Genomic DNA, 17,831 nt, shown 5'->3' with positions numbered 1-17,831 from the left:
GAGCTGCCAGGGAACAGAGGGGATAGCAAATAAAATTTTGCCTTGTGTGCCAAATTCATTGATGACCATGCACATACACAGAGTAAATACACAAACTGTTTTTTAAGTGACACAATGGCAGTTTTTTAAAGGGCCTGTATCCTACATTTTTTTTTGGATTTTAATTATGTATAAAAAGGGTCTAAATTCATTTTTACATGACCATTTTCCAACCTCTCTTTATTCCTTAGAATTAAACAGGTTGTTTTGCTGTGCCTTGAAGACTCGATTAAATCAGCTCGGTTCTGATTGGCTGCCCTGTTTTGTGCCATATTCGTATTCAGCATGGGCTGAAATATTCCTTATAATTTCTATGTGAATTGGGCGGTAAACTAATATAGGGTGAATATGGATATATGGATGGATATATGCAAATAAATCGTTTTTTGACTTTTTGAATTCAAAATGGGCTGTTTTTGCAACATCATATATAAGTACAGGGTACTGAATGAAATGAATGAATGAAAATGTATCCCCTCTCATTTGTATTTTTGAAGCAATTGTGAGTGTGAGAAAGGTACTAAAAATGGAAGGAATCATCATTATTATTATTGTTATTATTATTATTATATGTATATTATGTATATGTGTAATGTAATTTAGCAGTTTTAACCCTTCATGCCTTCTCTCTCTCTCTCTCTCTCTCTCTCTCTCTCTCATAGAATAGCACAGGCTCTGGCAACATCTCTGAGAACCCAGATCTGGGGTTCTATCAGATGATTTATGGAGTGACTGTGATCGCCATGTTAGTGCTGAGTGCGGCCAAAGGCTATACTTTCACCAAAGTCACACTACATGCCTCCTCAAAACTCCATGACACCATGTTCAAGAGGGTGAGTCTCCCAGCAGATTAGACCTGCGTGCTTAGACTGACATATTTACACATAAACCAGTTGCCTTTTTCTGTGACCTTTAATTAGTCAGAACTGACAGAGAGTCAGACCCTGAGCAAGTAATTTAATAAATAAGTAGTCTCCGCTCATGGTTTTATAGAAGCTTGTTTAAGTCAAGCATAGGCAACCTTAGGACCTCCACGAGTGCTGGAGGATGAGGGCACTGAGTATTACTAGTATAAGTATTGTTTTGCTCATGTAATAGTGAAGTGCATTGTTCTTAAGCCTAGTTCTGTAGACTTTGCATGTTCTCTGCTCAAACACACCTGACTAAGCTCATGATTGACTTTAATCAGTGACTCAAATCAAGTGCATCAGACTGTGGTCTTCCGGACTGAGATGGAGAACCAGTGGTGTTGTGCAGTAATGTTTGACCTCTGCCCATTAGATCCTGGCCAGTCCCATGAGCTTCTTTGACACAACCCCTACTGGCCGTATGGTGAATCGCTTCAGCAAGGACCAGGATGAGATAGACGCGGTCCTGCCATTCAACATGGAGAACTTCCTGCAGTTCTGCCTGATGGTCGCCTTCACCATCCTGACCGTGTGCATCGTATTTCCATACCTCCTCATCGCTGTGGCAGTCCTGGGGGCCATCTTCACTGTTATCCTCTAGTGAGTCCCCAGCACTACCCTCACTCACAAACAGTACAGTGATGGAACAGAGTTCCTTGGATCTTTAGAAGCAGTTTAGCTCCCTTTATGTGTCTAATATCTTTGGTGCAAAACAAATAAAAACAAGCTATTAATTTTTGGCAAACAGTGCCACCTGGTGATGAAAATATAAATGGCGTTTTCAAGTGAAGAGATTTTTAAGCACTGATTCAATTGGTAGTCTGATCCTGCTTTACTGATTTTTAGAGATAACAGTACTGTGTCATAGTCTTAGGCCAGCCAAGATACACTACAGATACACACACACACACAAGCTGCTTATCCTTCTGGGTTGCGGGGTTTGCTGGAGACTATCCCAGTGGTCATTGGGTGGAAGGCAGGAATACATAAACACACATAAATTCACACCTGAGACAGTTTAGCATCTCCAGTTCGCCTGTCCATGTCTTTGGACTGTGGGAGGAAACCGGAGCACCCAGAGGACACTCATGCAGAACATGCAAACTCCACACAGAAAGAACCCTGGTCATCTAGCTGGGGAATCGTACACTACAAATAATCACAAATTAATATTAATATAGTAAACATTAGCAAATGTTTTTTGTTTATTTATATTTTGTGAGATATGTAGAATACTGGTTTGGGTCCTCTTTGGTGCAACCCAACCATTGCATGTTTTTGTTAAATTCCACCACCAGCACACCTCATGTAACACTTTTTCGCAATTCCTGTTCAACTGAATCCTTTAAAAATAGAATTAATTCCTTAGGTACTTTCATTTTAAGAAATCCTTCATGTACATTTCATTGTCATAATGTGTTTTACAGAACAGTAGACAGGTGTGTTGTGTGCTGTATTAATGTTATGTTGCTTTGCATGGTTTAGCGTGTTCCAGAGGAGTATTCGAGAGATGAAGCGAATGGAAAACGTGAGTCGTTCTCCTTGGATCTCCCTCACCACCTCCATCATCCAGGGCCTCAGCACCATCCACGCCTACGACAAGAGATCACAGTACATTCAACAGTAAGACTCCTTACACACCTAAAAATGAAGCAACACAATTCCACATACCAATACAGTTCAGCATGTACCAGTATAATACAACATTAGGATTCCCCAAAGAACACAAACAGCAGTACTGTAGTACAATACAAACACAACACTGAGTCCCACATATATGTGCAAACACAGGCGCGGCGCAAAACGAGCCTTGTTGCAACTGAAATATGCATTCACGATATTGAAATTAATGTTAGATTTACAAAGGCTGCACATCGGACTGCACACTGCACACACCCTGCGTGCTTGTAAAAAACACAGTGAAATAAGGGAGCCGTCAATAAGCTCAAGACAATAAGAGAAAATTATAGCTCAGTGACAGAGAGATTGGTGTTGACAAATGAAGCTTTTTTTCACAAAAAATGTATTCTACACCAGTTAAAAGAATGTTTAATGGCCTTTTAGCCATTATGGCCCAGTTCCATTTCTTATTTTTACCCCTACGTCTTGTTTTCAAGTGTCATCTAGTTACAAAGGGTAGTGGTTGAAATCTTCTCATATGAAATGGGGTAACCCTCAAATAAAAAAGAACATTACTTCATTAACAGGCTACTAGTGATGCTCTGTAAATGCCCCTTCCAGTCTGCAGTGATAGCAGAAGAGATGGGATGGGCCTGTGTCTCCTGGCATTGTTAAAGTCTTCCAGCAATATGTTTTTTGAGACATTACCACAAATTTATGCCTGGTTTGAAAGGCAAAGAAAAATCTATGCAAAACCAGATGCTGCAGTGTGTTCAAACTTTAGTAAATTGAGGAGAATCAGCTGCACTTTTAACAGCTCCACCCATTTTCTGCATGATCCTCCCAAATTTTGCACAATTGTCCCTCAAATGTATGAGGGGAAAGAAATGTATTGTGAGTTTTCCCATGCACCTAGGGCTGGGCGATAAAACGATAACGATAATTATTGCAATATAACTTTCCTCGATAGAACTGTAAGAAATGTTTGATAAATTTTCAGTGTAATACACCATTCTCACACTTCCACGTTGTAGTGAAAGCTCTGGTGGCGTTTTCTGCTGCAAGGAAAGCTACACTACTCTGCTGCCGCCAGGAGAGGGAGTTTTTCGACATGATTAGAGAGGGAGGGGGCGACAAGTAAAATGAATAGCCAAATATACTTTAGCAATGTCTGAAGTTCCCTGTTTGAGTGGAGCGATCGGCGATCTGTTCTCCTGTGACCAAGTGTGAGTAACTAGATAAGTGGCGTAACTGTACTGTCCTAAAGTCAACTCACCTCTTTCCTAACATCCTAACAAGCTTTAGCAGCATTAAATCACGTCTGCTCCTCACAACTACAACGCTGTTACAGCGCTCAGAAAGTCATTTAAGTATTAGTGCATTCCCAAGCAACGAAAGTGAAAGAAAGAAGTGGGTTCATGCAAATTACAGCCCTGATTTAAACAAAAGTTAACTGAGGAAGCTGAGGCATTGGAGAGCGGAAGAACGCTAGCTTTCCAGGCTAGCTGTTTTTAATAGCTGGCTAACTTGAAGCAGCGCTCGGTCACTTGCACAACACGGCGAATTGATTATACTGTAGATCAAACAAGACACAGAAGCAACAATATCAGTTTAAACATATCTAAAAGGAAGACTGTTTGTCTGGTGTTAGATATACATTCACCCCTCAAACCACTATGATAGTATAGAGAAATCCAGTCATCTGCTAGGTGGTGTTTGAATACTGTGATATACTCTGACATGGGTGTGGTAGGAGTGAAGGCAGTAAGACCATGCGATCCATCACTGACGTACCGAGCCAGCTAATGTTTGCTGGTTGTACTAAGTCGATGTTGTTGAGAAACTAAACAGTTTAGCAGTGTTGTTGGCTACTTGTTTAGTTTTCTTTCTTAAATTATGACTGTTACAAAAACTGCGGCCTTGCTTTTCCAACTGATAAAAACTGCTCACCAGAAACTTTCTGCAACTCTCCCATGACAGATTTGTGAAATGTTCCACTGTTTGGCGAGTGTTTGTTGTGTTCTGACTATAAAGGATCGTTTAAAACAGCAATTAAACCCCCAGGAGCAAAAATCAGCCTTCAAACTTGAAAGAAATAATGATTTGACATTGATTGCGATATGTATCGATATCGAACGATCTGCATTTTGTTTATCGTGATAACATTTTTGGCCATATTGCCCAGCTCTACCTGCACCTATAAACTGTGATTTTAGTTTTGTGTGCCTGTATGCAGCCGATTTGCAACTGTAACTTATGCAAACAGCTTAGTACATTGGGTCTCAGTTTAAGTATAAACCAACATACAACTGTAACATTTCACAAAAAGCTGCTTTACTCACTGTCTACAACAATAAGACGCTGGTAAAATGCTGCGTCTAGCTCATACAGAATATAACGCATAACTCATACAGCCTTAATGCTCTTCATAACAATGACATCAAATGCCCGTAGAGCTCCACGGCGATCAAGCATCATAATATAACACCCTGAGCACATTTGCTCTGGAATACTCTAAAATTAAAATATGTGACTAGTTCTATCATCTCATTTCCTCTGTGTGGACATATTTATGTGTGTAAACGTGTGAGTGTGTATGTTTGCTTGACAGGTTCAAAGTGATAAGTGACCACAACGCCAATCACTTCCTGCTGTTTAACTGTGGAACACGTTGGCTGTCCTTCTGGTTGGACTTCCTGTCTGCCACTGTTGCCCTGTTGGTGGCGCTGTTTGTAGTGCTCACTCCCAATGATGCCATCAATCCAGCAATCAAGGGTCTGGCCCTCTCCTATACAATACAGGTAACACATTCACACCTACACATTTATGCATGTGTTTGTCTTCTATGCTATGAACATGGCCTCTTCAAAACCAAAGCAGTTTGCACAGGAGACTATGTTTTACAGTGATTACACCACAGTTAAAAACCCCTTAACAGTGGTAAAGTCAGTGTGACAAAACTTTAAGTGGCTTATTGCTTTATAAAATGCAATATGATAAAATAAAATATAATATGATAAAATACATTAGGGTTAAACAAAAATTATTATTATTAATAATAATAATTACAAGAAACTATGTACCTAGCAATCTGGTTCAGTCCAATCCTGTAACAAGTCTATCCTGAAATAGCCACACACACATTGTGATGTTGATAGCTGTATTTCTCCCTGTGGGGGTCGCATAGTATTTGAGGAGTCTGAGCATGATAGCCTACTTTTAGATGCTCACCTTAAGTGAAGTGCTTCAATTAAAAATACCTAATTTTAAACTTTAGTACTTTAAAAAATATATATTGAGAAATATTAGTATTTGCCAATGGAATATCGAACAAGAAAAAGAAAACAATAGTTGTTGTACTACGTTTAATAAAAATGGGGTCATTTTAAATAGAGTAAAGGCAATACATATATTATTTCCAAGAAGCACACCTGCCTGAACACAAGAAAGTGAAATTACAAATATCAGAAAAATGGGTTACATGACTTCCATGATCTGATGGGAATATACTGACACTGCAGTTTATGTAGATAAATGGCCTTTGAATGAAAGTTCTTTGAAGTGATTGTATAACCCTTAAGATTATGTCTCTGATTAAACTTTTAATCAGGTAATCAGAAATTCGTTACTCAGTACATTTTGAAAGTTGCCTCCCAGCCCTGAGCGTTTGTGCACACTCACAAACACAAACACGCGCGGCCTCTCTTTCATGTTTCAGTTATCTGGAACAGCACTTACAATGAAATGGCCTAATTAAGCATTATTTAGTTGATCATGGTGTTATTGGGTACTGTATCTTATTATGTATGACGTGGGTTGTGAGAAGGGCTGTACAATCAAAATATTAGTCTTTGCAGTACTGATATACAGAAAGCTACAGTATTTAGATGAGTGTCACAGTGTTTCTTTACTTTGGTGTGAGAATCCTGACCATTGTAAAAGTTCTAGATAAATGTTTTGATGAACCAGGGCATTCATGTGATTAAACAATGCCTCTAACTTGATCAAGTCATTTTAACATGGTACATCAAGGGTTTACTAGTCTTTTATACATTGTATAATATATTCTAAGCCATGTCACATTCACAGTGTGTAGCAGTATAATATACAATATGGAATTTTGCTTAGTCTTAGTTGTGTGCGATGTGTAAGCTAGCATTGTTTAGCATGTGCTTTTTGTTGTTACTGCAGTTGACAGGCATGTTGCAGTACGTTGTCAGGCTCGCTACGGAAGTGGAGGCTAAGTTCACCTCAGTGGAGAGATTGCAGGAGTACATCACTGTAAGAATCCTATTCATTCAATTGTCAGATCAAAATGTTTGAAGATACACTGAGTATTCTTTTGTGATTGTTTTTTTTGGTCTCATGTCTTCTCATGATATATAAATATAAATTAATCTACAATGTCCAGTCACACAAATTGATCTTAGTATTAAATGTCCATTTCAATGCTAAACTGAACTGACAAACTTAGGTGTTCCCTTTAGTTGTAAAATTTTCATTTAAAGGCTAATTGTCTCTGCTCATTACTAATATATTTTCAGGGCTGTGTGTCTGAGGCACCACGCAAAGTGAAAGATGTCAGCATTCCTTCTGGCTGGCCACAAGAGGGCGCTATTACCTTTGAAGACTACAGCATGAGATACAGAGAGAACACACCTATAGTGCTCGACCACCTCAACCTCGCAATAAAGCCACGAGAGAAGCTCGGCATAGTTGGACGCACAGGATCAGGTTAGAGATGATCCAGTACATTTAAGGAAGGTTGGGACACGTCAAATTTCATGGTAAATGGACAAACAGAAACAGTCCAAACTGACTTGGAAGAATGTCTGGTTCCATTGACTTACTTTACAAGTGAAGTAGGTTTATTCCTTCTCCTGTAAAGTTATTAGAGAAAATGTTGAGAAAAACAAGAATTGGAATGTAGCATGTAGCCCAATCTTGTGAATAAGACAGTGTATAGGGATACATTCCTTTTTGAAAAGTAGGCAATCTACTGTGTGTTAAAGTAATTAACCTCTCCGTCGGGCAGGCAAGTCGTCCCTGGGTGTGGCACTGTTCCGGCTGGTGGAGCCGGCAGGAGGCACCATTTTGATTGACAATGTGGACACCAGCACTTTAGGCCTGCAGGACCTACGAAGTCAGCTGTCTATCATCCCACAGGACCCTGTCCTCTTCATTGGCACAGTCAGGTAACCTCCCACCTCACAGTTTTCACCTGTGAACTTCAGCATGCACTGTAGATCCAGAAATGAAATGCGGTGTTACATAAACTAATAGAATTGTTAGTTATAGCACTTTAAATGTGTAAATCTGTGTAAATCTGTGTTTGTCTTTACCTGATGAAGGTATAACCTCGACCCATTTAATAACTACTCAGATGACGAGATCTGGATGGCTCTGGAGAAAACATATATGAAAGAAACAGTAAGTAAACTCTGGGGTTATTATTCAATTATCAGACTTAAGACTTATTAACAACTAACCTCTATAAATTATTCAGTATTATATCAGTATGTTATAATACATATATGCTTATGTATGTTACCTAGCTGTGAGGGAGTTTAAGTAGTAACTTCAGTCCTGCTGCAGTCAACATAGTATAGCATACAATAGCAGATTTGACTCTCTCTCAATATCTTTCATAGATCTCCAAGTTGCCAGAGAAGCTGGAGTCGGCAGTAGTGGAGAACGGAGAGAATTTTTCTGTAGGAGAGAGGCAGCTCATGTGCATGGCACGAGCACTGCTGCGCAATTCTAAAGTAAGGACGCACACAGTTTCTTACTCGCACATGCTTGTACACATACAGACTGCTCATCTAAATGTAAACTGTTTTGTTGCTGTGTAGATCATTCTGTTGGATGAGGCAACAGCATCTATAGACTCTGAGACAGACAGCCTGATTCAGCACACAATCAGAGATGCCTTCCAGCACTGCACCATGCTGACCATAGCCCACCGCATTAACACTGTACTGGAGTGTGACCGCATCCTTGTCATGGACATGGGCAAGGTGAGAACACACACATATGCTTACTTTAGTATAACAACTAGTAAAACAACCAAGCTAAAGTGACTGATTATTAGAGCAGCTAACTCTAGTGTTGGTACTTTTAGAAGTAGAGAAACCCCCTTCCAAGGTAACCCCCCCTCCCCGTCTCTTTTTCAGGCTGTTGAATTTGATCGGCCGCAGGATCTCATCCAGAGACCCGACTCTCTCTTTGCATCACTACTAGCAGCAGCCAATAGCGTCAACTCCTGAAACACACACACACACACACACACTGATCCGCACTGATTTTCTTTCTGCCTGTGGTCCACTCATCATTAACCACGTTGGGAGCCATCCATTCGTATCTCAATATATACCTGCTGAACAGATGAGGGTGGGATGATGTGTACTGCAGTTTTATTTACAAAGGAAGGGTCCAGTATTCAGCCAGGTGTTACAGTAGGAAAAGCTTTTTAAAAGAGGTTTTTATGTAGAACATCATTCAGCTCAGAACTTGTTTTGGTTTCCAAAAGATTCCAGGTCAGATGGAACCAGTCAGGTTGTACTTGGAGTCTTGCCATCAGTAGGTGCTATGCAAAGCTGATTTAAAAAGATCTTACCGTGACAGAATTTGATTGTCTAAAGCTGTGGGAAGGGCACTGTATTCACGGTTGTGATTTATGATATCACAGATATGGCTGTATCACTGTTTGCACTTTTCTCATGCATTTTTATGACAGTTGTACCGTACATGAACTGCAAATTTCTGTCTTATTTAAGTCACAAAATCGTGTACGTGCTTTAGTGGTAATTATGCACCTCTACTGAGACTGCTGGTTATAGCAACATGATTAGCACATTTTCTCTTATTATTTTGTATAAAATAAACCACTGCTCTTTTCATGCTCCCTTCAGGACTAATTCCAGCTAGCAGACTGCTTTTGGTACCTGCTTTAGAACAGTACTGATGCTACATTACAGGACCCAGTAAAATGTAACAGCATGTACATTTTCCATGCTTGGTGTAAGTGAACTCCACCGCTTGTAGCAAAACTGTTTCTGTAGTATCCCCCTGGACCTTTAAGCAGTTTGTACCATGTCATCTCATTTTCTTTATAAAACAAGCTGAATAGTACTGATAAAATGAGTTTTAGCTGCTCTTCCAGTTCTCATAGGACTAAAACTGATATGTATATACAAATATAAGGTATTTATTTGATTGTTTTCTATGTATTTGAAGACATGCCAGCTGATTTGCTTTATTAATGGAAAAAGATAATTAAATAAAATAATTTAATAAAATTTGCACACAAATAAAATGAAACATTGTTGCACTACAAAAAAGTAAAAATATTTGTGTTGCATTTTTTTTAGAAGACAGTGTGATGCCTCAAAGTAATTGTGATAAAAACTGTAATAAAAATAAATCAAGAGTATCTAACCTAATACAAAACGTTCTGCATAAAACATTCTTTATGCATTCTTTACATTCTTCTCTGCAATGAGCCTGCATGCATTTCTTCATTTGACCACCTGGGGTCTCTGTTTCCCCGCCTCAGCTGAGCAGGTTGATTCGGGGTTGCATCAGTGAATACGCTCACTGATGAAATTCAGTGAAATTTCAGCAGGGCCGAGAGGAGCCGAGGCTGGACAGGGAGCAGGAGAATTACTTCAGCTCAATAAACACGGAATGTTGAAAGACATCGATCAGATATCAGCCAAATCTGCTTTTTATCTATCATAATGCAGATCTGATGCAACAGATATGTGTTCCACAGGCACGTGTGTGTGTGTAGACGCGTGTTTGAGTGCGTAACGTTTTGTTCTGATTGAACTTAAAGGCGTGTGAGAGTTGAGCCTGCTTTCACCTGACTTCCCCTGCTTATAAACTACGGCTAGTTTTCCCGTCAGCTGTGTGTTTTGTTATGCTCTTAGTCACACTCACAAGGTTTTCCGTCTTGGAACAAAGTTTTGTCTCTGGTGGACAAAATGTAGTGGACCTTACAATGACACTCCCACACATGAGTTTGTATTTACACTGAATTCTGTATTACTGTAGCTACATAACTCTAACCCAGTGCTAACCTTAACCTCAGAAACCTCAGTAGAATTGTTTTACTTTTTAAAATAAAAGTTCATTTTCCATTATCCTGGTGACACTTGGTCCCCACAAAGAGATAACAAAAACAATATACACACTACATCTTTGTTTTTGCAAACTTTGTGGGGTATTTCAATAGACTTCACTGTATGACTGTAGCTAAATGCTGCTGTGCCACACCTAACTCAGTGCTAGCTGTAACCACAAAAAGAATATTTTTTTCAGCAGCAGTTTTTGTATAAAAGCATACCTCTTGCTGACCAGCCTGTATCCACATGTCAATGTCATTTTAAAGACAATTGGTCCCAGCGAAATGCTAACACACAATACAAGTTTGTATTGCTATCTATAGGGGTATGCTATGCTATGCTACACCTAATTCAACACTGACTGTAACCTCAGAAACCAAAAGGAATTATTGTTTTCAGCTGCTTAACTTATTTATTTATTCATTTATTTATTTTTGTATAAAAGTATTTTCCTCATGGAGACCAGACAGATGTCACTGCAATGTGAAATGGTTCAGTTTTTCCATTAATTTTAGTCCCCAAAAAGAGGCAAGAAACACAATTCTCTTCATAAGTCTATGGCTAACTGCTGCCACCACACCGAACTTCAGGCTGACTGACCTCAAGAACCAAAAGCAATTATTTTCTCAGTTAAATAAAAGTATTATTCCTCATGTGGGTTAGCCAGATTTCCCCAACATGTTCATCTTTTTGGGGACATTTGGTCCTCACAAAGAGCTATCAGAAATACACACAATACAAGTTTGTGTTGCTGTCTTTGTGGGGTATTTAAGTTGGCGTGTAGTGTCATGGTAAAAACTGGACAGGCTGTGAATTAGGACACTAGGGGGTGGGGATTCAAGCAGGCTTGGGATTTTGTTTATTTTACTTTATTCATTGAGTTAGTTAGTTATTTTTGTGTCCTGGATGCACATTGATCTCATTTGCTCAACAGTGTTACTCTTTATGCTCACTGTAGCTTCTTGATGCATGTTTTGTTACCAGTTATGAATTGGTAGGAGCAAAGACTGAAAGCTGGAAAGTTCTGCTTTTGTTCAGTGCTAATAATTTGTTATCTCTCCTGGTCAGCCTGCTCTAATGAGGGCAGAATACAGCTCAAATACAGAGAATATAGAATATAGACCAGTTAATAAGTATTTAACCAACGGTCTAATTCCTCACCTGGTTGCACTTTATTGGCACAGGTATCAAAGCTAACAGCTCCACAGTGTAAAAGGCTAAGAGTAGCCTGTTTTTAGCTGACCTAGCTGTTTAGCTAAAACTGTTTAGCTTGTGTGACAGAACCGCATTCATTCTGCAGTGCAAACTGTGCTGCTGTGTGTAGTCACGAGCGCTGCTCTTGCTCTTATCTTTTCATTTAAGACCTGTATTTATTTATCATGTTTAGTTTACAGAGCAAGTCTTGTTATTTACCTTTTCATTTTCCTTCAGTTGTCATCTGTTTGCTGTGTGGTTAGTGAAAGTTTTCTCTGCTCTCTGACATTCAAGTGCGCTGCGTTCAGCTCGCACACAGCTGTAGTTTCGCGGCTGAACTTGGTTTACTGTTGCCATGTTGCCCCGCAACCCCCGATCTACAACACACGCGGGCCGGCAGTGAATGACTAGCTAGCCTCAAAGTCCTTATAGGATAGTCTGTTTACTCGGCGGCCATCTTTGCAACGCCGCCGGACAGTTATGGGGAGACCAAATTACTAGAAACTGAAGGTCAAATTACAGGTTAAATTACATATTTGAAATCAGTGGTAAAATCTGACAAAAACCTCATAAATGTTTTGTAGTGTTTGACTCACAAAAACGTGATTTTTCGGGTTGTTCTGGCTACTGGCACAGATCTCCCCAACAAGGTGGGGCTTTCCCGCTTGCGCCACGCTCGTGGCGTAACTAGCAAGCTGATTGGCTCTTTCTCTTGAAGGGCGGGACTTTCTCCATGAACAGATGCCATGTTTAGCGTTACAAGCTTTCCCATTCATTTTAGCCAGTGACTGGTCTACTCGTGTATGACGTCTGTGCGAGTGTGCTCTCCTTCAGTGGCATTAAAGTAAACCACGCTGCCCGTCCAGTGTTTCTAAACAGTGAAAGCTGCAGTGCTGAGCAGGAAACTTTCTAAATGTTCATCTGTAGGTGGTTTTGAGGAGAGATATAAAAATGCGTGAAAAATGTTAAGTGTGGTGGAGATAAGACCTAAATGCACGAGAGGCAGCCCTCTGTGTGAAGCGTACACGCTAAAAGCTAGCTACCTCTCCTGCACATTGAAATGATGTGTAAAAGTAAAGGGTGCTATTGCCAAAGCAACTTCACTACCACACCTGACAAACTTTGCTGGTTTGTGTGGACTATTGCTGCCTTCAGTTCCTGTTAGAAATATTGGATTTATGAGATTAATACACACAAACGCCACCACAAAGTCATGTATAAAAGTGGGAAACTTGGATTTTTCACTGGCCTCTGAGTTTCCTTGTTGGTGGCGTGTCAACAAAAAAGCAGTTATAGCCGCTGATAAACTGGCTGTATTTCAGTTATTCATCAGCCACAACTCTAACACTGCAGGCTAAGACCATCCACACATGGAAATACAGATATATGTGACACATCTAACTGCATAAAAACATTACTCTTCTCACAAACATCCTCTGATCTTCACTTTGTTGCAGTAATGCAAAATATGCAGACCCTCTTTAAAAAAACATATAAAAGTAAACCCAAAACACTATTTCCAGTGTATCTATCTTATTTCCAACCAAAACCATTTGAACACAAATCAACCTGTACTTCAAGTTCAGGTTCAAGAGCTTTATTGTCATTTCAGCTATATGCAAGTACACAGTGAAATGAAACCACATTCCTCCATGGTGGACCCAGGGACACAAGTTCAAAACAATACAATATACACAGTGCAGACAATACAGTGCAATAAATACAAAAGATTTAGAGTAAGTACAATACAGAACACAGGCAGTACAAGGTACTGAGAATATGAAGAGTTGTGCAAAACAGGATGTAATATACTATTATTATAATATACATATTAGCAGATAGCCTAGCATATATGAGCACACTGCATTGTATGTCCCCACAATGTTAAACCAGTCAGGTTTTCCATCATCTGGTCCCTTGAAAGAGCTTTCACAATACACATAATACTATTTTCTATTGCTATCTTTGTGGGATATTTCCGTTAACTTCTGTATGATTGTAGCCAAATGCTACTATGCCACACCCAACTCAACCCTACCCATAACCTCTGAAATCAAATGGAATTATTTTTTCAGCAGCATAATGTACATCATAAAGTACATCATGGGGACCAACCAAATGTCAAACTATTCAGGTTTTCCAACGTTTTAGGGAAATTTGGTCCCCACAAACAATTTACACATGGTCATTACACACCCCCACACACAGCTTTATAATACTGTTGACACTACTAACCTATGACTCATCAAGTGAAGCGCTCTATCCCAGTGCCCCTCTACTAGGGTCATGCCATTGCAACATACTCTTAATCACATTAACCGATACGTGAATTACTTCAGTCTGGACATGTAAATGACATCATTTAAATAAAAGTGTAATCATGTTTTAATAGTTTCTGATCCACCAGGGTGCGGCATTGTCTTACAAAGTAGGCATACTTCAATGCCTGAGGATGCATATTAGAACCGTCAGAACACACTTAAGTAAAGGAATATTCATCTGTTCAATTCATATTATCATGAATATGTGGTTAATTATGTGTGATCAGGAGCTGTGATGGGTATTACTGGCTTTGTGTCTAAAGCCCCTAAAGAGGAGCTCCAATTCATTGTAATTGATTTACAAACCTCTGGGCTCATGCTCATTTCAATCTCTCTCTCTCAGTAGTTTGAAAGAACAATATATCATAGCCAAATGTGAACTCTATTCTTAGCCTTGCATTGCAGTTGGCCCGAACTCTTCTCTTTCCTAACTCTGCAGTGCTGTCTATCTATGTGAGGCTTTGATCAGGCTCAGCTCCTAATCACACTGCTGGAGACAGTAAGCAGACACACATCTCTCTCTCTCTCCACATGGGTCTCCAATGCTTCCCCCCCAGCACGGAGTCCTGGGACACAAAAGCTGAACAGAGGAAGTCTTCAATCATTGCGCGCTCTTAATGCTGCTGTTCTGCTGAGAGAAGAGGAGGAGAAATGCACTTAAGCCCCTCTTACTGACCCTCCCACGGCCCCTCCCTCTGCTCCACCCCATGTAAGTGTTCCTAAAGAGCGATGGGAAGTATTCAATTTTGAGAACTGTTGTTTTCAATGAATTGAACTCAGTAGCTCTGTACTACACATAGAAAAAATAAGATTACAGTGTTCATACAGTATACAAAACTATACATTCAGTTCAGAGTTTCTACCATTAAAGGCAAAAAAGAATGCAGTTCTGTTTTACCCCACATATGTATTTGGACTCCTCACCCTCATAACTGAGCAACGTATATGTTAGTTTCAGAGTAAATACCAAATAATAAGTAGTTACAGAATAATAAATCTTAAGTTTTAGGTGTTACCGCTTAGACTCAATGCTAGTGATAAAATGAACATATGAGAGAGTAGGCTGGGGAGTTCATGCTTGTGAAAAGCTATGATGCAAGTTTCTAAAAAAGCAGTCAGCAGCTCGAAATGGTCTGTTGTTAAGCACAGCTCCAACTCTGGCTTTTTTATGGATAATACTGAACTCTAGGTTAGTCAAGCTAATCATGCATGCTATGCTTGTCAGCAGCAAGGTGCTGGTGTCTGGAAACCATGAGAGGTCTGAAACGAGAGATCATTCAGAAATGGGAGATCATACTGAAACAAGATATCAAATTGAAATGAGAGGTCATATTGAAATAAAAGATCACACTGAAATGATAGTTTGCTCTAAAATGAGTTTGATCATACATGAAAAATTTACAGAAAATTCACTGAAATGTCAGATCACACTCAAATCTCAATTCTAAAAACGCTAGGAGGGTGCAATGCTAATTAAAACAGAAAGCAGTGATTTGTAAACCCACTTTGACATTTAAACAGTACAATTTATTTTGTATTTTTAATGTTTTATGAGGAAACTGTAGATTAGGAATGTAGTAAAACATTCAAAAAGCAAGCATGCTTGGGTATAAAAGGAGCATCCAGGAAAGGCCTGGTCTTTTAAGAGGCTTGCCACTTTGCCAAAAAATGCATCAGTAAATAACCCAGCAGTTTAAGTACAATGTTCCTCAAAGAGTTCTTGCAAGGGTTTTAGGTAGTTCACAAGCTATAGTGTGTAATTTTATCAAAAGACTCAGGGAATCCAGTGTAATCTGTGTGAAAAAAGGGCATGGCAGAATAGCACAGCTGAATGCCCGGACCTTAAGACCCTCATTAACAACTGGCATGCTTCTATGATGGATATTAGCACATGGGCTTGGGAATACTTTGACAAACCCTTGTCACGTAACATAGTTCACTGCTGCATCCACAAAGGCAAGTTAAGACTGTACTATGCACAGAGGAAGCCATATGTCAGCATGGCCAGAAATGCCACTGGTGGCTTGTGCTCATCTGAAATGGACTGATGCACAGTTGTGGTCCGACGAGTAAACCTTTCAGATTGTTTATGTAAATAATGGACATTGAGTTTTCTGGGCCAACAGAATGTTACTAGCATAAAGTTCAAAAGCCAGGATCTGTTGTGGTATGGGGGTGTATTAGTGCCCATGGCAATGTTAATCTGTGAAGGCACCATTAACCCTGAAGCATACTGTACATACACATTTTAGAATGAAATATGCTGCCTTCTAGATGACATCTTTTTCAAGAATGTGCATGCTTATTTAAAGATGAGAACGGCAAGTACAAGACGCTAATCAGAGAATGCGGGTGCTAGACTAGCCTGACTACTGTCCAGACCTGTCTCCTATTAAAACTATGTGGCATAGTATAAGGCACAATGTATGACACTGAAGGCTCCATATGCAGTTTAAGACTTGTATAACAAGAATGACAAAACATTACACTTTCAAAACTGGATCAATTGGTGTCTTAGGTTCTCAGACAATTATTAAGTATTGTTGAAATTAATGTAACAGGTGATGTGGTAAACATGCTCCTGTTATCAAAAAGAAAAAAAAAAAGGAAAAAATGATAATGATAATGTTGACATGAAAGATAAATAAACTGATAAATAAACTGTACTGAAAAAGAGAGTCATGCTTACTGGCTGGACTTTATGTCCTGATCTGATCAAAATTTGAAGACGGGGGTGGGGCTTTTGGATTAAATCCACTCACCTTTGCACACAGCCACTGAGACAGCCTTAAGGGACAGTGCAGTCAGGCGTTTTCCACTGCCTGGCCTTCTTTCTCTGTTACACACACACACACACACACACACACACACACACACACACACACTAGATGCACACACCCAGGCATCACACAGGCATCATGTGCAGCAGGCATGCAGTTCAAAAGCAGAGTATTTTTTAAGATTACATAATCACAGTTAAAATGTGCTCTGGTGCATTTGGATCTAGTTTTGTTGTAGTTAAAGACACAGCTGTGGATTATCATGTCAGTCATTGACATCATGCCAGATGACCATTTTTTTCAACCTCTATTTACCATTTAAATGAAGAGGCTGTTTTTGTTACTGTGCCTTTAAGACTGATATATGTAAATGACCTATGTTCTGATTGGCGGCTCTGTGTTGTTTCTCCTTCAAAAAGTAGTCCGGGCTGAAATGTACATAACCACCTGTTAGGTTTATGCTAATATAAAATAAAATAAACTTTAGCAGCCTCTTTTGGATTATTTTAAGGCAACAGTAATACATTTGCATCCTGACTGAAGTGTGATCTCCTTCTCATATCTTTCTTTTTTTTCTATTTCTTACTTTTCTCACTTCTTTTAGTCTTGTTTCCATAGACCTGGTTGCTTGTTTCTCTTGCGAGATCTGGCAGCGCATTCCATAGCAGTGCTCACCTACGGATGCGGCACGTCTAGTGTGCAGTGACGTTTTAGTATTTACTAAAATAAATATTACAAGTCGTTCACACTTACTTATCAGTTTTAGCTGAGAAGCTGCAGAGCCTTTTGGCTTGTAGGCCGAGACAGCAGCATCGCCTGAAGCAGCTGGCTGAGCGAAGAGTG

General features: G+C 39.6%; 1 protein-coding gene across 2 annotated transcripts in view; it reads left to right on the top strand.

Annotated features, from left to right (window-relative positions):
- Positions 1-9,865, top strand: part of abcc12 (ATP-binding cassette, sub-family C (CFTR/MRP), member 12) — a 33,068-nt gene extending 23,203 nt beyond the window's left edge. For both annotated transcript variants that reach the window (XM_036584076.1, XM_036584075.1), the window contains exons 21-31: positions 702-872; positions 1,321-1,547; positions 2,433-2,570; positions 5,179-5,368; positions 6,759-6,848; positions 7,112-7,301; positions 7,603-7,762; positions 7,919-7,997; positions 8,219-8,332; positions 8,420-8,584; positions 8,741-9,865. In XM_036584076.1, coding sequence (XP_036439969.1) covers positions 702-872; positions 1,321-1,547; positions 2,433-2,570; positions 5,179-5,368; positions 6,759-6,848; positions 7,112-7,301; positions 7,603-7,762; positions 7,919-7,997; positions 8,219-8,332; positions 8,420-8,584; positions 8,741-8,833 — 1,617 coding nt within the window. In that variant the 3' untranslated portion in view covers positions 8,834-9,865. The remainder of the gene's footprint in view (positions 1-701; positions 873-1,320; positions 1,548-2,432; positions 2,571-5,178; positions 5,369-6,758; positions 6,849-7,111; positions 7,302-7,602; positions 7,763-7,918; positions 7,998-8,218; positions 8,333-8,419; positions 8,585-8,740) is intronic.
- Positions 9,866-17,831: the final 7,966 nt, after the last annotated feature.

The sequence above is a fragment of the Colossoma macropomum genome, unplaced genomic scaffold (genome assembly GCF_904425465.1).
Source record: "Colossoma macropomum unplaced genomic scaffold, Colossoma_macropomum, whole genome shotgun sequence".
NCBI classification, from domain to species: Eukaryota; Metazoa; Chordata; class Actinopteri; order Characiformes; family Serrasalmidae; genus Colossoma; species Colossoma macropomum.
The sequence above is the reverse complement of the archived record's forward strand: the minus strand, read 5'-3'. Positions and strand labels throughout refer to the sequence as shown.